General features: G+C 34.0%; 1 protein-coding gene across 11 annotated transcripts in view; it reads left to right on the forward strand.

The window, feature by feature from the left end:
• The window catches only part of CHD9 (chromodomain helicase DNA binding protein 9), a 244937-nt gene that overhangs the window by 63279 nt on the left and 157713 nt on the right, over nucleotides 1-23945 (forward strand). For 9 of the 11 annotated variants that reach the window (XM_059999872.1, XM_059999876.1, XM_059999878.1 and 6 more), the window contains exon 2: nucleotides 16439-18061. In XM_059999872.1, coding sequence (XP_059855855.1) covers nucleotides 16604-18061 — 1458 coding nt within the window. In that variant the 5' untranslated portion in view covers nucleotides 16439-16603. Of the gene's footprint in view, nucleotides 1-12292; nucleotides 12543-16438; nucleotides 18062-23945 lie in introns of those variants that run through there. The other 2 variants (XM_059999874.1, XM_059999873.1) reach the window with 2 other exon arrangements.

A 23945-nucleotide genomic window follows, 5' to 3' on the forward strand; every position in this document is an offset into this window, starting at 1 on the left:
ATTCTTTTGGGTGTATAGTGTATACCTAGGAATAGAACTGCTGGGTTGTATGGTAATTCTATGTTTAACTTTTTGAGGAACCACCACACTCTTTTCCACATTGGCTGTCCCATTTTACATTCCTACCAGCAGTGTAGGAGGGTTTCAGTTTCTCCACATTCTCTTCAATGCTTGTTATTTTCCCTTATGTTATAGCATCTCTAGTAGGTATTAAATATCTCATTGTGATTTTGATTTGCATTCCCTTAGTGACTGTTGAGTAACTTTTCATGTGTTTATTGGCCATTTCTTTAAGTTGGGTTGTCTTTACAGTATTTAATTGTAGGAATTCTTTATAAATTCTGGGTATTGAGTTGTCTTCACTCTTTTGATACTGTCTTTTGATGCACAAGTTTTCAGTTATTATGAAGTCCAATTTATCTATTTTTTTCTATTTTCGCCCATGCATTTAGTGTTATATTTAAGAAATCATTGCCAAAACGAAAGTCATGAAGATTTGCCTCCATGTTTTCTTCTAAGAGTGTTAGAATTTTAGCTTTTAAATTTAGATCTTTGATCTGCTTGTGTTAATTTTTATATATGGTATAAGGTAAGGGTTCAGCTTCATTCTTTTGCAGGTGGCTCTTCAGTTTTCCTAGCATCAGTTGTGGAAGAGACTGTTTTTCCCCATTGAATGGTCATGGTACCCTTGTCAAAAATCAATTGACCAGGGCTTCCCTGGTGGCACAGTGGTTGAGAGTCCGCCTGCTGATGCAGGGGACACGGGTTTGTGCCCCAGTTTGGGAAGATCCCACATGCCGCGGAGCGGCTGGGCCCGTGAGCCATGGCCGCTGAGCCTGCACGTCCGGAGCCTGTGCTCCGCAACGGGAGAGGCCACAACAGTGAGAGGCCCGCGTACCGCAAAAAAAAAAAAAAAAAAAAAAAAAAAATCGTCAATTGACCATAGATGTGAGGGTTTATTCCTGGGCTTTCAGTTCCATCCCATTGGTCTGTATGTCTGTCCTTATTCCAGTACCACACTGTTTTGATAATTGTAGTTTTGTAGTAAGTTTTGAAACCGAGAAGTGTGAGTCTTCCAACTTTGTTCTTTTTCAAGATTGTTTTGGCTGTTCTGGGTCCCTTGAAATTCCATATGAATTTCTGCAAAAAAACATCTTTGGAATTTTGATAGGAATTGCATTGAATCTGTAGGTCACTTTGGGTAGTATTGTTATCTTAACAATATTATGTCTTTGATTTATTTTTCTTTAATAAATTTATTTATTTAATTTTTGGCTGCTTTGGGTCTTCATTACTGTGCACGGGCTTTCTCTAGTTGCCGTGAGCGGCGGCTACTCTTCATTTGCAGTGCCCGGGCTTCTCATTGCGATGGCTTCCCTTCTTGCAGAGCACGGGCTCTAGGCACGCGGGCTTCAGGAGTTGTGGCTCGCGGGCTCTAGAGCACAGGCTCGGTAGTTGTGGCGCACGGGCTTAGTTGCTCCGTGGCATGTGAGATCTTCCCAGACCAGGGCTCAAACCTGTGTCCCCTGCATTGGCAGGTGGATTCTTAACCACTGTGCCACCAGGGAAGCCCCTTGTCTTTGATTTATTTAGATTTCATTATTCACAGGATGTCTTTCCATTTATTTAGATATACTTTAATTCCTTTCAGCAATGTTTTGTAGTCTTCAGTGCCCACATCTTACATGGCCTTTGTTAAATTTATTCCTAAGTATTTTTTTAAATGCTATTGTAAATGGAATTTTTTTCTTAATTGCCTTTTTGGAATGGTGATTGCTATCTTACAGAAATACAACTGATTTTTCTGCATAGATTTGTATCCTGCAATTTTGATAAATTCGCTTATTAGCTCTAACTCTGTGTGTGTGTGTGTGTGTGTGTGTGTGTGTGTGTGTATTTATAGTTTTCTATAGATCATGTTACCTGTGAATAGAGATAGTTGTACTTCTTTTTTTCCACTTTGGATGCCTTTTATTTTACTTTTTTTTGCCTATTTTGTCCAGCTGAATTTTCCAGTACTATGTTGAATAGAAGTGGTGAAAGTGGGCATCCTTGTCTTGTTCTTGATATTGGGGCAAAAGTTTTCATTCTTTTACCATTGAGTATGATGTTAGCTGTAAGTTGTTCATATATGGCTTTTATCAAACTGGGGACGTTTCTTTCTATTCCTGTTTTACTGAGTGTTTTTATCAGAAAGAGTGTTAGGCTTTGTCAAACACTTTTTCTTCATCAATTGAGTTAATATTGTGTTTTTTCCTTCATTCTGTTAATAAGATATATGATATTGATTGTTTTTTTATATGTTAATTACCTTTATATACCTAGGATAAGTCCCACTAGGTCATGATGTATATGTTGTATATGTGTGTATATATACGTGTATAATCTGCTGGATTTGGTTTTCTAGTATTTTGTTGATGATTTCTTCATCTGTATTCATAAGGGTTATTTTTCTTTGGGTTTTTTGTTTTTGTTTTTTTGTAATGCCTTTGGCTTCAGTATCAGGGTAATGTTGGCCTCACAGAATGAGTTAGAAAGTGTTCCCACCTTTTCACTTTTGTGGAAGAGTTTGAGAAGGATTGGTGTCAATCCTATAAATAATTGATAGAATTCACCATTAAAGAAATCTGGTACTAGACTTTTATTTGTTGGGAGTTTTTTTGTTTGTTTTGTTTTTTAAATTTTATTTTATTGGGGTATGTTTGTTTTATTGGGAGGTTTTGGGTTACAGATTCAATCTCCTTATTTCTTATAGATCTATTTAGATTTTCTATTTCTTTTTGTGTGAGTTTTGGTAGTTTTTGTGGTAGTTTGTCCATTTCATCTAGGTTATCCAATTTGGTGTACAGTTGTTCACATTATCCTTTTATAATCCTTATTTTGTAAAGTCTGTATTAATGTCCTCTCTTGTGTTTCTGCTTTGAATAATTTGGATGTTCTCTCTTTTCTCTTAGCCAATCTGGCTAAAGGTTTGTCAATTTTGTTGATCTTTTCAGAGAACTAAGGATAGATTTCATTGATTTTTTTTTTTCTATTGCTTTTCTCTATTTCACTTATCTCTAATCTTTATTATTCCTTTCCTTCTGCTATCTTTGGATTTGTTTGCTCTTCTTTTTTATTTCATTAAGGTGTACAGTTAGGTTATTGCTCTGAGGTCTTTCTTTCTTTTTTTTTTTTTTTTGGCGGTATGCGGGCCTCTCACTGCTGTGGCCTCTCTCGTTGCAGTGCTCCGGACACACAGGCTCAGTGGCCATGGCTCACGGGCCCAGCCGCTCCACGGCATGTGGGATCCTCCCAGACCTGGGCATGAACCCATGTCCCCCGCATCAGCAGGCAGACTCCCAGCCACTGCGCCACCAGGGAAGCCCAGATGTCTTTCTTTTTTAATGTAGTTGTTTACAGATATAAATTTCCATTGGAGCATTGCTTTTACTGCATCTCATTAGGTTTGGTATTGTTGTGTTTTCATGTTCATTCATCTGAAAGTATTTTCTAGTTTTCCTTGTTATTTTTTCTTTGATGCATTGGTTGTTTAAAAGTGTTTTGTTTAATTTCCATATATTTGTGAGTTTTCCAGTTTTGCTTCTGTTATTGATTTCCAGATTTGTTCTGTTGGGATCAGAAAGATACTTTGTATACTTTCAATCTTTTTAAATGTATTAAAAGTGGTCTACTTTTAATACATTTAAAAGTGTATGTGGCCTACTATGTGGTCTATCCTGGAGAATGTTTCAGGAGCATTTGAGAAGAATAAACATTGTGCTATTGTTAGGTGGAGTGTTTTGTATATATATTTTAGGTCTAATTGGTTTATAGTATTCAAATCCTCTATTTTCTTATTGACTTTTTGTGTGGTGGTTCTATCCACTATTGAACATAGGATATTGAAGTTTCCAACTGTTACTGTAGAACTGTCTGTTTCTTCTTTCAATTCTATGTATATTTGCTGCATAGATTATGTGGCTCTATTGTTAGACACATACATGTTTATAATTATTACATATTTTTGATGGATTGAACCATGTATTGATATATAATGATGTTCTTTGTTTTTTGTAACCTTTTTGACTTAAAATCCATTGTTTGATGAAAATATAGCTATTGCAGCGCTCTTGATTATTATTTGCATGGGATATCTTTTTCTGTCCTTTCATCTTTAACCTCTTTGTGGTTTTGTATTTAAAGTGAGTCTTTTCGTAGATCACATACAGATGGATCATGTTTTTGATTTTGTTTTTATCCATTCTGCCAATATCTTCCTTTTAACTAGAGAATTTAATTCATTTATATTCTAAGTAATTACTGATAAGGAAGAACTTATTTCTGTCATTTTGCTATTTGCCTTTTTATGTCTTACATGCTCTTGATTCCTCCATTCATCCTGCTCTTTTTTTGTATTCAATTGATTTTTTTGTAGTGTACCATTTTGATTCCCTTTTTCCCTTTTCTGTATATATTTTAGTTATTTCCTAAGCTATAATAACAGCTTGTTTGTATGCCTGTGAAAATGATCTAGTAGAATGAGAAAAATTGATGACTCAGGAGACAGAAGTAAGAGTGACTGTTACAGTGTCCTTCAGCAGGTAGGAGTAGAGAAGGAAGGCAGAGGAAAGAGAGTATTAACTTTTTACTGCTTGTTACAAAAATGAAACATTTTTTAAGTTAAAAAAAATCTAAAGCAGAGGAAATTGAAAAGTAATGTCTTCTGTGATTTTTCAGATTTATTTGTGATGTGGTTGGGAATTTGATCAGAAATAGTTTGGCTTGTGAGTGGGAGATTGTTGTTCTGGTATATGAGTATCTGTATCCTATCAGTAAGGTCCTCAGAAGAGGAGAGGAAAGTAGATCTAGAAATGAATATAAAAACCTGGATGGGAGGAGTACAGTTGCTCCCCTACTTTCATCCTTATTAGGTACAGAACTTGGCAGTCCTTGTTACCTTTTAAAGGGCCAGCTCTATATAATTGCAGGGCAATATTGAGTCCATACTAACTTATTATTTACATCCTTTCAATTAGTATTTGTTGCTTAAAGTCTCTGGACTTCCTACCTTTTAAAAAATAAAAATTCTAGATAATTAAATTTCAAATTCTGATTTTCATTAATATTATGCTGATGTTTTCTAAGTTGTCATGTGACATTCCAAAGCAAACTCTTCCTCAGTTCTAACATCACTTACTGTTTTTAATGATAATAAAACAACATGTTGCATTTACATGGAAAGTATAAGTGTGTAGGATAGGCAACAGGTTTTATCATTTGTGACAGCATCAGAAAGGATCAGTTTAGTTTCATTGTTTATTGAAGTTTTAAATTTTGATTAAAATAATCACAATAGGGCTTCCCTGGTGGCACAGTGGTTGAGAGTCTGCCTGCTGATGCAGGGGACACGGGTTCATGCCCCGGTCCGGGAGGATCCTACATGCCATGGAGCGGCTGGGCCTGTGCGCGTCCGGAGCCTGTGCTCTGCAACGGGAGAGGCCACAGCAGTAAGAGGCCTGTGTACTGCAAAAAAAAAAAAAAAAAAAAAATCACAATAGCTTATTTTCAAAAGCTGTGTTTCTTGAGTCATTTTAAAAGTATGTTTATTTTAGAGTTCTTATTTATTTTAAAATTTTACAAGAGTATAATTTGTATTTACCATTACTTGCTTATTTTAACACTGCCATAGTTTCAAAATTACATTGGATAGCTGAAATATCTTATTTGAGAAGACTAACAGACTTCCATTGTAACTTGACTAAAGCTTTCAAAGCAAGTTCACTTGCTTTATTTTTTCTCAGAAAAAAAAGAATCTGCCTTGCAAACACTTGCCAAGTAAAATTAGTTGATAATGAGGTTGAAGAAAATAAAATTTTAATTGACCACTATAACCTTCATCCTTATTTAAGAGAGATAACAGAAAATTAGAAGACTCAAAATAATTTTGCCCATATAACTTTTTCTTTATAAAATAACTTTACTGAGATATAATTCAGATACTAAATAATTCACCCAAAGTATATAATTCAGTGACTTTTAGTATATTCACAGTTATGCATCTATCACCAAAAGTAATTTTACAACATTTTCATTGTCCCCCAAAGAACCCCCATAACCTGTATCCAACACTCACCAATCCTTCTGACCCCACCCCTTGACAACCACTAATCTGCTTTCTGTCTCTATATATTTGCCTATTCTTGACATTTCATATAAATGTAGTCCTTTGTGACTGGCTTCTTTCATTTGGCTTGTTTTCAAAGCTCATCCATGTTTTAGCATGTATCAGTACTTAATTTCTTTTTACTGTCAAATAATATAACATTATATCAATATACTGCATTTTATTTCACCATTCATCAGTTGGTGGATATTGGATTGTTTCCTCTTTTTATCAATAATGCTTCAATGAACATTGTTTTGTAAGCATCTGTTTGAGTCCTTTCAATTTCTTTGGGTATATACTGTTTGAGGAGTTGCCAGACTGTTTTTCAAAGTGACTACATTTCTAACAGCAGTTTATGAGAATTCCAGCTTCTTTACATCCTCACTAACACTTGTTATTTTCCGTTATTATTTTCCTCCTATCCTAGTGTATATGAAGTGGTATCTCATGATTTTGGTATGCATTTCCCTATTGACTAATGATGTTTACTGTATTTTCACGTGCTTATTGGCCATTTGTATATCTTCTTGGAGAAATGTCTACTCAGATCCCTCGGCCACTTTTTAATTGGATTATTTGTCTACTATTAAGTGGTAGGAATTTTTTTAATATATTCTAGATATAAGTCCCTTATCGAATACATGATTTGCAGAATTTTTCTCACATTGTCACCTTCTTTATCTCATTCTGCCATGGGGTTTCTTTTCGCTTTCTTCATATCCTTTGAAGTACAGAAATTTTTAATTTTGATGATGCTCATTTTTTTCTATTAAAACTTTTCTCATTTTGCTTAAGTAAAGACTCTAGTAACCGTCTAAATAATACAGGAGTATGTTCTGGCACATATTATATAATACTGTGTATTCCTATAGTTATAAGGTAGTATATGCTTTTTTTTTTTGCGGTATGCGGACTTCTCATTGTTGTGGCCTGTTTCGGAGCACAGGCTCCGGACCCGCAGGCTCAGCGGCCATGGCTCATGGGCCCAGCCACTCTGTGGCATGTGGGATCCTCCTGGACCGGGGCATGAGCCCGTGTCCTCTGCATCGGCAGGCAGACTCTCTACCACTGCACCACCAGGGAAGCCCCAGTATATGCTTTTTAATAGCTTTATTATATTTGCTTCCCTAAAGCTGTGTTGAGGATGCATATTTAGACTCTGGTTAGCTATTTATTTCCATTTTTTTCTCTGTGTTTAATTTGTACCTTGTGAATAATTTTCCATTCTATAATTGAAGTGACAGTTTTAGTTCCTAGGTTTATATCAACTCGAATTTAACCTTTCTAGTATTGCATTTCATCCTATTTTTTGAATAGGATGATCCCCCCCTCCCCCAGTTTATTAGGCTTACTTTGAAGTATATTTAAATTCATAATTTTTTGCAGTTTCATAGCATCTTCAGATTTGAGGTAGTTACTGTGAAATACTTAGATCAATTAATGATGTAGTATAGATTATCTATATGCCTATAAACCTTGTTGAAACTCACTAATAAGTAACTCTGAGGTACTACATTAAAGCCAAGAGTTCTCAAGTGCCAGGATTCATAAAATATCAAGATCAGAAGGAACTTTAAGTCTTACTAGTCAGTTACCGATATGCTGCTGGATTCCTCTTTACAAAATCTCTTTTGAGGTCTCAGTTAGCCTGTTTAAAATTTGAATATGTAACTTTAGTAATAAGGAACTCATTATCTTTGTCTTTGGATAGCTCTGTTTCAAATTCCTTTCTTACACTGAGCCAAAATAATTTCCCCTATAGTTTTCTGGTAACCTATCATTCTAGATCTGCCATTTGGGGTCCTACAGATAGCATGAGTAATAGCGTGGAAAATGAACAATAGGGCATTATAGAAAGATAACAAGTAGATTGGTGTGATTAGATTGTAGAGGATATGGAGAGATGGTGGGGTGGTGACTGGAGATGAGAAAAAATTTGAAGGGCACATGGTCAGCATTAGGGAACAATAGGTTTCCTTTGACAAGTGACATCATCAAATCTCTGTTTCACAAAACTTAACTCTGGTCACAATGTGCACGATAGATTACAGTGGGGAAATAACTTTGGGCAGAAAGGTCGGTTTTATTTATACACTGCCATTATCCAAATAAAAAATGTAGGAGAAAGATTTTAGAAGAAAGATTGGTTTGGGACCTGTTGAGTTTATACTTATGGGGAAGTCCAGGAGGCAGTTGGAAAGATACTACTAGACATAAAAATTTTAAAGTTGTCAGCAGGTAGATGATAGAGGATGAGCTTACCCAGGGAGGATATCTAGACTGAGGCGAGGACTGAGGAGAGAAACTTTAAGAAGCATGGTTTCAAGTAACTTCACCAATCTGCTTGCTGTCCTCTGAGTATGTCCCATTTTGTCTGTATTCTTCTTTAAATTAAACACTCAGGTGTGAATATTATACCCAGATTTGGTGTGACCAGCATAAGTGAATATAACATTTTGTTTAACCAGCATCCTGTTGATGGACATCTAGGCTGTATTCAGTCTTTTGCTGGAGCAAATAATGCTGCAATAATTAGCTGTATCTGCCATTTCAGTCATACATGAACATATTTATGGAATAAATTGTTAGAAGGGAATTTGTTCAGTCAAAGGGTATGTGCACTTGAAATCTTTATGGATATTGGCAAATTTCTCTCCTTAGAGATTTCACCATTTTAGACTTCACAGCGATCATACGAGAGTATTTTTTTCCAACAACTTCACTAATATGTGTTATTAGACTTTGGAATTGTTGTGAGTCTGATAGGTGAAAGATGGTATATCAGTATGGTTCTGATTGACATTCTCTTATTTTGAATGAGAATATGAACTGACTCTTGGTATCCTTTGCCCATTTTTTTATTAGGCTATTAGTATTTTGTAGGAAATCTTGATATATTTAAAAATGAGCACGTCAGGGAATTCCCTGGCTGTCCAGTGGTTAGGATGCTGCGCTTCCACTGCAGGGGGCTGGGTTTCAGTCCCTGGCTGGGGAAGATCCTGCAACCTACACCGCAAGGCCTTTTAAAAAAAAAGAGCACTTCATCAGTAAATGAGTTGCAGTATTTCTCAGTTTGCTACTTTTCTTTTGTAATCTAGTTTATGATTTTTTTTTTTTTTTTTTTTTTGGCCACGGCTTGCTGGATGTTAGTTTCCTGACAAGGGATTGAACCTGCACCTTTGGCAGTGAAAGCCACTTGACCACCAAGGAATTCCCTAATTTATGAATCTTTTCATAAAGTTATTTGTGTAATCTAATTAGTGATTCTTTAAATGACATGTAGATTTTGTTCCATAAATAGAAAATAAGGTAACCCTGTCCATGGTTTCTTCTAGTATATTCATGGTTTTTCATTTCTGACATTTATATCTTTGATCCATTTGTAATTTATCTTGGTTTGAGAACAAGATAGGGATCTAACTCTTTTTTTCAGGTGGCCATCCAATTGTCTTGTTTATTTTATAGTTCATTTCCCCCCAATTTGAGATACTAAGTTACTTTCTATTATATCTGTTTGGCTTCTCATATGTCAATACCACCATGTTTTGATAAATGAAATTTTATAATGCTTTAATATTTAGTAGGATTAGTTCTTCCTGGTTGTCCTTCTTTTTCAGATCTTTTCCTGGCTTTGCTTTTTGTCTAAGTAGAAACACCTTGTCTGACTGTGAAAAAAACCGCTGGAATTTTTACTGAGGCCACATTAATTTCAGACATTAGTGTATGGAGAGTTCATATATTTATAATAGTATACTGAGAGTTCATTTATAATATGGACATAGTTTTCTATCTAAGAGCATTTTATATAAAGAATATGAAGTAGTTATCAACATTAAAAATCAGGGAATTTCCAGCTCCTCTTTAAAACTTAGAAACAACAATTAACTGAAGCTGACTAGTGGCCGCCCCTTTGTACTTATAGTCAGCCATAGTTCTCCTCTGGCCAGCTTCACCCATTTATGTTACCGGCCTGGCCTCTGTAGAATTTGCAACCTGAATGTACTTGCAGAATTGGTTATCTGTACTGAAAACAGAACCCCATAGTTAAAAGTTATTAGATTTGATCCATTGCTCCATTCTCTTGAGATTCTTTTGTATGTTGGTTCTGTTAACTATGGTAATTAAGTCTGCCTTCCAACTTAAAATCACCTTCATTTAAGCTGAACCAGACAAGCTGATGATAGAAATTCTGTAGTACACTATTGGAAAATTAATTAGTACTATTTCAGGGTGGTTTTACCTGGTTACTAGTATATTGTCACATAATTTATTAAGCTAGTAAATTCTGTACTATCTACCTGTCATGTACGTAGACGCACTATAGGAACCCTAGGGAAATTAGTAGTATGGGACCAATAGTTGAAGGTTTATCCCTTTAACATTAAACTTTTATTTTAACCGTTTTAGATAAAATTTTTCCCATTTCAGTAAATGGGGAATATTTTGCCTATAGCTTTGAAAAGAGAAGCTTTAAGGGAGACATAAATCTTCAGGAATTTGAAGGATTGTCACAATTAGGTTTATTTTAAACAATCTCAAAGTAAATGCCTAGAAAGGAAGGAGGAAATTTGACTTGATGTAAAGAAGAACTTTCTAATAGGTATTCAAGCCTAGTTTGAATGCCTTAACAAGAGTTGTTTCTAGAAGTATACAGAACATTTTTTTTTTAAACAAAGAAATGGCAAACTCAAGTTTGCCAGCTTTTTATTTTGCCAAGTAAGAATATTCTTTTCTTTTTAATTTTAAAGATCTAATTGGCTTTATTAAATGATTCATGAATTGGGCAGCATCCCATCTAGCAAAGAGAGGAATTCCCAGGATATTCTTTAAAATGACTAATATCCTTGTCATTATCACTTAATTTTTTAAAATAATGTTTCTGGGTCCAACTTTAAGTGTTTTGGTCACTGTCATTGGAAGAGGTGATATTTGCTATCTAACAATAACTTCAAATGTTAATAGCCACAGTAAAAATGTTAGTCAAGTGTTAAGCCAGAGAAGAAATTTTAATCGGTGAAATAGTTCCCTATTGCCTCTAGGATAAAGTCCACATTTCTTAACATGGCTAATAAAAGACCTGGATGTCTGACTTCTGCTTGCCTCTCGACATCTCTCTATTGGGCTAATAGCATGCTCTGGCCACATTATGCTATTGAGTAGTTCCCAAAATGCCTTGTCCTGGCTCACCTCTGGGCATTTCTTTAGTGTTCCCTCTGTGCTCTTGCCAGTTTTAGGTACAATGCAAGAGAGTGAGGGGATTGTAAAAGACCTGTTCTCTACCCTGATAGAGGTTACAGCTTACGTGTAGAGTATTTTACCTTTCATCTTTGGAGCAGACAGGATTGTAGTTAATATTTTGTATAGTTACTTTTGTTCTTTGGGTTTTTTTTACAGATGAAAACAAAAAGTATGTGATCTTCTCAAGGTCATACAGCTAGAAGGTAGTAGAGCCAGGACTCAGGTCTAGTGTTTGTTTAAAGTATCATGTTCTTTCTAATTCCTGTGTAGTCATTCACTGATTTAGCAAAAATGTATTGCATGCCTACTATGCTAGGCAACATACTAAGGATACAAAGATTATAAAGGTGTTCCTTTTTTCCAAGGGTGTAGAGTCTGCTGGAGAGAAAAGGTAATATATTATCACAATGCAATATTATTTATTATTTATCATATGCACATTACTAGACAGGCTTGAGTAGGCAGAATCATTCTATAGGAGATGAATCCTAAACTGAATTTTCTCCAGGTACAAATATGAAATAGCTATAAGTAGCTCATAAACAAAGTAAAAATTAATGTAGCAGAAATTTAATACTGTATAGAAATGTTTCAGACATGACTATAATAGAGGACTGAATAATTTGGTAGGGATCAATGGTTGTATTAAGTTGGAAAAGCTATTAATGTGTGGAAATTACTGGGAAGGCTAATTCATTTAGTCTCAAAATTATTGAGAGACTTAGAGAATATAGAAATGTCTTGGAGAAAAAGCAACTATTAGACACTAAGGAAAGTAAATTTACCATTGAAGTAAGTTTATATATATATATACATATATATATATATATATATATATATATATTCTGTTATAGAACACATATTTAGAGGTCTTATTTTTACTCATATGACCCAGTTCAAATATCACCTCTTCTCTCTGCCTTTCCTGATCTTTTCCGGACATAATTAATTGCTATCCGATCTGTACTACCACAGTATAGTGATTTGTATACATCTCTGCTAAGACGTATATCATATTATTTGTTTATGTGTTTTCTTCCCCTCTAGATTATGAATTTTTTGAAGGCAGGGATTCTGTCCTATTGATAATTGAATCCATTTTATATGATCATCATCATGTTTGGCATCGGATGACTGTAGAAATGAAGATAGATAAGTAATTTGTTTTTGATTCTAAATACTTGTTTTAACTTTAGAAGAATTCTGTCCCCCAAATGTCTTAATTTAATGTACTTAATTGATAAGGCCCACTACAGCATTGCTCCAACTTGTATTTCCACCTTTATTTTCCACTTTTCTCCTTTTATATACTCTGCAGTGGTCATACAATTTCCTAAATATACTTCCTTCCTGCCTGCCATTTCTTTATTCCTGAATTCTTTGCCTGGCCTTTCCTTCCAATCCCTTTTCTAAGACCCCTTCAAATGCTAATTGTTCTAAGAAGCTTTTCCTGAATAACTTGCCAAGTATGCTCTCTTCTCTTTATAAATCACCTTATAGATAAACTTGTGCCTCTCAGGCCACGTTTATCATATTTTATTCAGTATATGACGTGCTTTTCTTGTGCCATTTACTCCTTATCTCCGCCATTTAGATTCTGAACTTCCTGAGGGCAGGGACTTTTGTAGTTTCTACAAAGGTGCTTTGGATGTAATGGACAGTCCATAAATATTTGCTTAATTAAATAGTTAAAATCGGACTGATGTGATGTTTTTATAAAGTTGGAAAATAGTACATTTACTAGAATGAAATAAGATGATAGCTCTTAAGAGGGGCTTAATTGATTAATCAATTAAGAAATTAATCAATTGTAGAATAAACTGTTCAAATCAGAAAAGATGACCATTTTTTTTAGATTTTATGGGCATGTTTTCATAGTTCACCTTTAGTTTCTATTTTTATAACTAAGGTTAATGACTTACATGTACCTTGTTGCATGTGAAATGTATATCTTCTTAGTATAGTAAGGTGTCTATATTCATTTCCCTCATTAGATGTTACTCTTCTGTTTGTACTTTTATAAAAGCACAAATATTGTATTATATTGGTAATGGTCTGTTTACTTGTCTGTATCCCCCTTCAGAGGTCAGTCATTCATCATCCTAGTGCCTAGAAGTTGTTTATCAATAAATGTTTGTTGGAAAAGTAGATAGCAAAATTGCTTTCTTAATTAAACTTTCTACTTCTCCCCATATTTTCGGTAGGCTTCGGGTTACATAAATGTAGAAAATACTTTGCTTTAGCATAATCTACCATAATGTACAAAAATTCAAAGACTATACCATTTCTTTCCTAAATGGAATATTACTGCTCTGATACATCATAAACGTATTTCCAGAACAGTGTTCTAAAAAACATTTAACTATTTCTTAAGAATAAAACAAATGTACAAGCCTGTAGTACACAGTATAAATTCAGAATGTTTTATATTTTATGTTCACTGTTATCAGAATAATTAAGAATATATGAACTAAAGTCATATGCTTCAGATAATTTACCTTCAGCATTCGATTGGGCAGTAGTTTTTTGTAGTACTGGGTTCTGAACTCTTGAAGTAATACATTCTGAATATTCAGGAAATTAATCAATTCTAAGATACATATTTTTTCTACTTTTAATATCTCTGATATCAGGATGTGTCTCAGTCACTGTCTGCCCGGTGGCTGTCAGGAAGTAGTTGTCATTGCCTTTGTGTACAAAAAATTAGTCATAGATTTTACATTGCCATCACTTCAGCTGGGCTATGTACATCGGTACTATACATGTTTAATTACTTAAAATGTCTCTAAAAAGATACACTATTATTCAGCTTCAAAAAAAAGTTGTTGATTATGCAGAGGGGCACAGAGACAGAGTAGCAGAGCATAAATTTAATATTAATGGAGCAAATATTTGTTGTTGAAGAAATGACAGCAATTCTACATTTTCTTACAGAGCAACAGTCAGGTATTTATGGACCAAAAAGAGTACTTCATGGGAGAGGAAATTCTCAAATCGTTTGGAATAAGTCTAAGTCTAAAAATGTTCTTAAAAGTTATTTCACAGATTATAAAATAAAAATTCAAAGTGGTATAATGTCATAGTTTATTTCTTCATGTTACATCAGCTAATAATGTACTTTGTATTTGATAACATACTGGATTTGGTAACCTCCATTGTAATTCTTCTTTTTTCCTCTTGGTAAATAATCATACGTCCATTAAAAAATATATAGGACGTTGCTTTTCTGACTATTGGGTTAGGTATACATAGATGTTCCCTTGTCTAGAGTCTATAGCTAAATATAAGGTATGTTCCAGAGAAGTGACTTAACCTACTTTATTATTATTATTATTTTGGTTAATGCTATGTTCAGTTCAGAACATATAGTACTCTATCTGCTTTGTCTCACAATTATAAAATCTGGAAAAATAATTTCTTTTTTTCTGCATTTGTACCTTTTTTAAAATTATATGTTTGTTAAAGCATTTGTATACCATTGTGATTGATAAGTCCATTTCTAGGTAAAATTAATATAGATTTTGGTAGTTTTTCCTTCTCAGAATTTTTCAGAAGTATTTCTTCATTTAAATAGTGAACAGACGTTTTGTTTAGGATATTTATATTTTCTAAAACGGACCTCCCAAAATAGAAGTTCTGGAAAAGTTTCTTAGACCTCTGCTAATTTTTGAATAAACTAATATGTAGAGAAGCAAGTATCTCCATTTGTGGTTCTCTGTGTAAGACAGTGGGGGCAGAACCCTAAATTACCTTTGTTGAAAATGTTTGGAATGAGTCCAGCCTGGAACAAAATTAGCCAGCCATTTCATATTAGATTAGCAAGTAACCTATTAGATCCTTTCCACACATAAATTGTATGTATGTATATGAGGTGTGTGTGTGTATAAATGTTACCATTTTTTTCTCTTGATATTATCGTAAGATTAATTTATTGCTTAGCTTAAGCTACTGTTTGTTTTTGCCTCAGCTTGATTATCAATACACTTTATTTGCACAGTTTAGTAGCTATAATAAGCAACGGGTTATTCCAAATGATTTAATGGTGGGCCTCTTAGGGATAGAGTAACGAATATAACTGTTAACAGAAAGGTGCTTGGTTTTGCTACACAGATGTCTAAATCAGTTGGCTGTCAGTAGGCTGATCTTCCATGGTAGATGAACAAGAGGACCATGGTGGCAATATATTGCAACATCCCCAACATAGCACATGTCTGTGTTGTCTGTCAGCTGACCAGATGGCTAACTTTTATCTCATTTAGGGCCAGCTTATCATGACCTCATACAGTTGCTCTTCTTGATGTAGTTCCACATATACCATATGAAATAGTAGCTTTATCTGCTCAAGAGGTCTAGAGCAAAAGATCACAGCATATTTGCTAATCTAAGAGGATTCTGATGTCAGTTATCTTAGCAAGACATAACATTAAAATGTAATACATATATATTTTATACATGCTAGAGCTGCTGGGGAGTGATGGCCATTTCATGGTATGGGAGAGAGTCTGACATTCCATTCTCAAGTTTACTTTACATTCTGTCATTATAACATGTGAACTTCAAAATGAAGTAATATACATCATTACTTTTAAATGTATATAGTCATGTCCCCCATGTACTAGAAATTTTTTCCTTGTAGGGAATGTATATACATATATAAATAAATAGATCTTTATTGGAGTATAATTGCTTTACAATACTGTGTTAGTTTATGTTGCACAACAAAGCGAATCAGCCATATGCATACACATGTCCCCACATCTCCCTCTTGAGCCTCCCTCCCATCCTCCCTGTCCCAGCCCTGTCCCGGTCGTCATAAAGCACCGAGCCGATCTCCCTGTGCTCTGCTGCTGCTTCCCACCAGCCAACTATTCTACATTCGGTAGTGTATATATGTCGATTCCTTGTAAGGAATATTAATGAGCTATTTGCAATGAATTACTCTACCAAAACATACTGTACACTGAGATTTTATGTTTTTTAAATCATATGTAAACTTTGTTTGTAAAACTTCAATGAATATTCATTATCAAACTTTTTGTTCTTATTTCCTAGGATTCTGACACTTCCTGACATGTCGTTATCTAGAGCAATAATGAACATTGACCTGTTTCGGATTAGTTGATGACCTTTGGAAATGATCCATTAATATCTACTACAGAGAAGCTGAATATACTCCATTTGGAGTGAACAGCCCAGTTTGTTATTGAATTTTTCAAGATGACAGATCCAATGATGGACTTTTTTGATGATGCCAATCTGTTTGGTGAGACCTTAGAAGGTTTGTCAGATGATGCATTTGTACAACCAGGACCTGTTTCACTAGTTGATGAATTGAACTTGGGTGCAGAATTTGAACCTTTGCACATAGACTCACTGAACCATGTTCAAGGTACTCCAACACATCAGAAGATGACTGATTATGAACAGTTAAATCAGTTTGATTCAATGAAATTTCACCAAGTTAATCAGTCTTTTGGTAGCCCAGCTGAACATGTGTTATCTCCACACTCTCAGTTTAACTGTTCTCCGATCCACCCTCAGAACCAGCCCAATGGTTTGTTTCCAGATGTAGCAGATGGCAGTCCAATGTGGGGCCATCAGACAGCTACTAGCATTTCAAGTCAAAATGGGTCTCCTTTTCACCAACAAGGACATTCTCACTCTATGCATCAAACTAAAAGCTTTGTGGCACACCATGACTTTGCCTTATTTCAGGCCAATGAACAACAAACACAGTGCACTTCGCTACGCTCACAACAAAACAGAAATAATCTTAACCCAGGGCAAAATTCTCTTAGCCAGTCTAAAAATTTTATGGATGTTAATGTTTCTGGTCCACACAGAGTCAGTGTTAACCATCCACCACAAATTAATAATGCATCTACTTCACAGCAGTCCCTTTCGATGCAGCAATTTTCTCAAACGTCAAATCCTTCAGTACACTTCCTGAAGTGTAGCAATCATCAAGAAGGAAATTTTAATGGACCTTCTCCAAATATGACTTCTTGTTCTGTCAGTAATTCACAGCAGTTTTCTTCACATTATTCCTTTTCCAGTAATCATGTGTCACCAAATAGTCTTCTTCAGTCCTCTGCAGTTCTTGCACCTAATCATACAAATCAGACTTTATCTGATTTTACTGGGAGTAATTCCTTTTCACCTCATAGGGGAATCAAGCAAGAATCGACTCAGCATATGCTAAATCCCAATACATCGCTGCATCCAAATAACTTCCAAATGTTGCATTCATCACATCCTCAGGGTAATTACAGCAATTCAAAATTATCTCCTGTTCACATGAACTTCCCGGATCCTGTTGACTCAGGAACTCAAATGGGCCATTTCAATGATCATGTAGAAACTAACGGCTTTTCATCTTTAGAAGAGAATTTACTTCATCAAGTGGAATCTCAAACTGAGCCGTTCACAGGACTTGACCCAGAAGACCTCCTTCAGGAGGGTCTCCTTCCCCAATTTGATGAGTCAGCATTTGGACAAGATAATTCAAGTCATGTTTTAGATCATGACCTTGATCGGCAATTTACTTCACATCTCGTAACACGGCCTTCTGATATGGCTCAAACTCAGTTGCATACTCAGGCTCGGAGTTGGCATTCATCACTTTCTAATCATCAGCATTTACATGACAGAAATCGCCTATGTTTACAGCGACAGGTATGTAGCTCTAATTTTGGTGGTTTGGGGTGGGGTGAGTTTTTACTCATTGAGTTAATTTCATATGAGACATATTCAGAATTTCTCAAACTCAGTCATTCTGTCAGGTGAATGTATATTTTGATAAAGGTTTCTATTTTCAGTAGTCTCATATTTGAAAGTTTCATTCATTGATGTGCTCAAAGCAATAGACTTCTATATTTAGAAAATTATAAGGTATTAAGACGTCTGTTGTAACTTTCAATTATGATTGCCTTTAACAGAAAGATTTATTATCAAAAACAAACAAAAACTTAACCATAATTAAAAGGAAAACAATAGATTGGGAACATTTTGTTGCAAATATAATGGGTGTAGAGTTAATATTCCTATAAAAAACTCATATAATTTGATAATATCTCAGTTGATAATTGGTTAAAACATAAAAGCTGAAATTCACAGAAATTGGAAGTAGAATTAGTAAACATAACGTTCAGAATAATATGCAACTTTAGTAATAACTCAGTTGCAGTGTGGTTTCATTTTTACGTACTAGAAAAAAATTTGTTTTTGTTTAATAGACTTTATTTTTTTGTGAGCAATCTTTTTTTTTTTCATCTTTATTAGAGTATAATTGCTTTACAATGGTGTGCTAGTTTCTGCTTTATAACAAAGTGAATCAGTTATACATATACATATGTTCCCATATCTCTTCCACTTGCGTCTCCCTCCCTCCCATCCTCCCTATCCCACCCCTCTAGGTGGTCACAAAGCACCGAGCTGATCTCCCTGTGCTATACGGCTGCTTCCCACTAGCTATCTATTTTACGTTTGGTAGTGTATATATGTCCATGCCACTCTCTCGCTTTGTCACAGCTTACCCTTCCCCCTCCCCAGAAAAAATTTTTTAATTTTGATGCTTAACACTGGCAAATTTATGGCGAAATTGGAACTTTTACATAGCTTTGTAATTGATACAGATATTTTGGAAAGCAATTTGGTGGCATGTTTGAGTATACAAATACTTTATTACAATAACCCAAACATAGCAAAAGTAATATACCCAAAGGTATTTATCTTGCTGTATCTATAAGGGAAAATTGGAAACAGCACAGTTTGTTATCATATCCGTATTAGATGGACTATTATAGGCATTAAAAAGACTTTGATAATACGTTAGTGATAGGGGAAAAGCATAATTCAAAATTAAGATCACAGTAAAGTGGTTAAGAGTACAGGCTTTGGTTCCAGACTACCGGGGTTAGAATCTTGGCTCATGTTACTTATTTGGTGCATGACTTTTAGCTATTTAATAATTCCTATGCATCTCATTTGCTTCATCTTTAAATAAGGAAAATAAAAGGGCTTTGATAAGGATGAAGAGAGTTGTAACATGTAAAAGTGCTTAAAACCATGCCTAGCATATAATAAGCACTTAATAAATGTTTTTATAAGTATAAATTTAATTTTTTAATTAAATTAAATTAAAATTATAATTTTTCATAGCAGTATGAAAATATACATATGAAAAATACTGAAAGGAAATAGATTATTTTAGGGTAGTGCAATTACACTTTCCTTTGTTTTTTATAGCTTTTGTCATGTGAATGTATTACTTTAAAAATTTTTTTAAATGTATTTAATGCAATATTTTTATCATTTTTCTGAAAGTTTGTTGTTAAATTAAAGATTTATAAAACGCTTCAGTACGTTGTTTACTTGTGAGATTTGGAGGACAATGAAGTATACCATGGTTCTTGAAACTAAGTATTTAGGAACCATTTTTGAAGTGTTTGAAAAAGATAAAATCTTTTTCTTTTCCTTTGGGAATCATGATATTTTCAGTACAGCTTTTGAATTGTCTAGATAGATTTAAGATATTTAAAAGGGACTTGTAAACTCTCCTCCTCCCCTTCTTTTTGTGGCCTGAATATAATAATATTATGATTTTGCTCCCTCTGCTGGAAGAGGATCAAGCATCTTAGTTAGAAGGACCCTGGGGAAAAACCTCTACTGATTGAACCTAGGGTCATCTATCTACTTTTTATGTAGGTATCTGTCTACCTTGACTAATTAATTTGTCCAGCATATAATTGAAGTTATAAAATCTGAAATTTATTAACTTCTTTTCTTAATTGTATTTTTCTGAGGATTTTTTTTTTTAATTCATGTTTTCCTAAACATGTTCTACGAGCTTTAAAAAGAAGTACAGTTTCCCTTTTATAGATTTGGAATGAATGGAGGATAATTATAAATATCTAAAGTAGTCCCTAATACTAATATCTAGATATTAGTACTAAACTTAATACTAATATTTAGGTATCAGTACTTAGTACCATCTGAGAGAAACTTTTTTCAGACCCAACAGCAGCAGCCTTTAATAAATCATCTTATCTATACTGATACATTCATAAGGTTTTATTTAAATCTACTCACCTTTTTGTTTCAGAGTTTGTTTTGTTTTACTAACTTCTTATTCTTTTTGTTACATGTTTAAAAACTGATAAAGGGCAGCTGGCTTTGAATACTTATCTGACTTATTGAAAGTTTGTTCTCAAGTTTCCTATTATTTCTTAGTGTTAAGACTTAGAGTTGGACATTTTTCATTGTCGGGGTGAAGAATAGAGATGGATTGGTAGAGAAGGTAGGAGATTGATTATGATTAATATGGATTGCATATAGGTGTTATATGTACAGAATTATGTCAGATATCCTAAATATGTGAAATTTAAATTATTTAATATTTATAATTTATGACAAATTGTGGCAGAGCATATAAGTCTTTTATCTGTGTAATTTTTGGCATTTTCTGAACAGTTATGGTTACGACGTAGACAGAATGTTACACTATTACAGTTTTCCCCAGGTTCTATGAAAAGAATTTTTTTCCTAGGTTTTTTTTTTTTTTTTAACTCTCTTAAACGTAGTAATTTCATTTCAGACTAAATTAGCATTGTTAAATATGTGTATAGAATAAAGTGGTATAATTTTTGGTTTATCAAAATTTTAAAAAAGGACACATATTGTTATAGCCAAAATAAGATATTTATTAATCTACTGTTTGAAAACTCACGGATGGCTCTCTATTTAGAATTTTAGAAAGCTTCACTGAGAATATTGGATATGTAAAGAATATTTCTAAGCCTTGCTTTTTATTATTCCCCAACTGAGGTAGGGTGTTTGTGGATATAATTTCAAATGTCTTAGAGTCTGTGTCAATCATTAGAAACAGTGAATATTGCTGAGAACATTTCTTATATAATTGACTCTAGAATTTTACCATTTAAAAAAGAGAAGAGAAAAAAGGTGAGAAGCAACAGGAAGTGTTTCTAAATGTAAATACTCACAAACCATAATAGAGAAATACTAGCTTATTTTCATCTCTAACTTTTATAGCAAAGGAATTTTGAGAGAATAATACTATCAACTTTTCATTGCTCTTTTATGACATACTGCTATTTTGTAACACAAAATCTTTCATTTTTGTCTTCTTATTTGTAAAGTGGAAACACTATGGAGCAGTGTGCGATCTCTCAATATTTGTAAATTAAATTTACTGTAAAAGTTCTACAGCAGTGAAAGATATGTGGGATAGCTAAAATAGCAATCAACACAGGAGATAGAATTTTATGATGTATATAATTGTACATAATTCCTTGTTGGCTTTTGTATTCTGATGAATTTATTACTTTATTTAATACCTTGAATTTTTATTTTTTTTCCCCTGAAGGTAGGGAAACTTATTTATTAGTTTAAAAAAAAGAAACTTAGAGAAAGGTTAGAACAGCCAATGTAAGGAACATTTTAAAATATTGGATTTTTGAGAATTCCCTGGCAGTCCATTGGTCAGGACTCCTCGCTTTCACTGCAGGGGGCACGGGTTCAGTCCCTGGTCAGGGAACTGAGATCCCACAAGCCACTCGGTGTGGCCAGATAAATAAATAATAAAATACTGGATTTTTTTCTGATGAAAAATTTAATACATAATCATTATTTTAAAATTGGACCACATAGAGAACAGATGAAAAATGAGTTACTTGTAATATCACTATATCCCTGTTGACATTTTGTTGTATAAGTTTTCAGTGAGACCTGTTGTCTGTCTCTTCCCTGTCCTCCACCTACATATTTTTGCATTTTTAAGAAACAAGGTCGAGATCACATAGTTTATGCTGTTTGGCAAATTGCTTTTTTAACCTTCCAATTAATATGTTGCAGACATTTTTCATGTCATAAAATATTTTTCTGAAAATGAATTTGAATGGCTAAAAGTTTGCCATATTGTAAGGTTGCTAAATACCTTATAACAGTAAAGTTATTATTGAGATCTGGAAAAATCTGAATCAAGGTAATTAAAATATGTTTATATTTTTGTTGTGTTTATTACCATAATAGTTCAATTTAAAGTAGGTACAGAGTAGTAAGCAAAAATTAGGATAACTAGCACTATGATAGAGCACTATGTTTGTGCCACTGTTGTAAATACTTAACATATATTATTAACACATTGATCTTTCACAACAGTCCTTTTATTTGGAGTCAGTTATTTCCTTCAGTTTCCACAGGAGGAAACTGAGGTACAGAAAAGTTAAGTAATATACCGCAAGTTACACAGCCAATGTAGAGACAACCAGTGGCCAGACTGGATTCAAATCAGATTTGACTCCATTATATATGGTCTTAACTACTTTCACTTACTTCAAAGTATATTATTAATGCAGTGTAATGTATAACAATAATATACTAAATGATTTCTCGCTTCTCACCTCACCCTCCACCCCTTTAAAAATCTACCTTACTGATGAGGCAGAAACTTGCTTTAGAATCTTTAAGTGGAGAAGACCATTCATCTCATGTTTTCTGGCAGATAGTTTGTTCATTATCAGAGGGAAAAACAACGCCAAAACAACAAAGAACAAAAGTAAAGTGAAATAACTGTTGCTTGCAAAAGTGTTTTGACATTTTTTTTTTTCTCATTTGATTTTTTAATTCCAAATTTTCATTCATACATGCAATATGCAAATAAATACATATTAATAAAGTTGTAGTTCATTTAAATCTTTCAGAATGTTTTGACATTTTTAAAATAAGATTGTGTTTAAGATGATAACAAATGCCCTAAAAGTAAACCTGATAATTATCTTCAGATGTTTGAAGGACTTTAGAGGTCAGAATTGGGTCTACTAAGTGGAAGTCACAGAAAAACAGATTAGTATAAGGAAGTTTGAAGTAAAGCTCTTTCACTGAAAGTAGGGAGATGGAATGGCTCAGATGTGTCACAGAAGGAATTCCTGCAGTGGATGGAAAATGGACTAAATTGGTAGGTTCTTTTCAACTCTTAAGATTCTATGGTTGTTAATTTTGGGTTTCTTTGTAAGATATATCATTCATATTGCCTGTTTAGCTCCTGAGTGGCAATTACAAATAAGGAAGAAAGGTAAGGAAATGTGACAAGTTCTCTGCTATCCAGGAACATCAGGGAATTATTTATCATAGATGGGTAAATTTTCCAGATAGTTGAAATGTATTCTATTAAGCATCAAAATCTTTAATTATATGGCTCCCTGCCCCCCCACCCCCTCCAAGGGTGATGGTGATGGTGGTAGAATGATCAGTTAGGAAAAGATGAAAAGAAATCTTAGATTTTTATAGGGAGGTCTTGTATGTTCAAATTTGTTATGGTTATTGTTACACCTCCAGGAATCACCCTCACTTAAGTAAGAATTTACTGGAACACATAAGATATTTGAAAGTTATCTTAATCAGAAGCACAGCTGATTTTGCCTGTAAGTGAAATTGTTATGGAAAAAAAAGGAGGAAAACCTCTCTAAAACTAAATGTAAACCTAAAGCAAGGAACTTGCTATACTTTGCTCATACCCATTGAATTCAGAGGATCCCAAGCT

Source organism: Delphinus delphis, chromosome 20, assembly GCF_949987515.2.
Source record: "Delphinus delphis chromosome 20, mDelDel1.2, whole genome shotgun sequence".
NCBI lineage: Eukaryota > Metazoa > Chordata > Mammalia > Artiodactyla > Delphinidae > Delphinus > Delphinus delphis.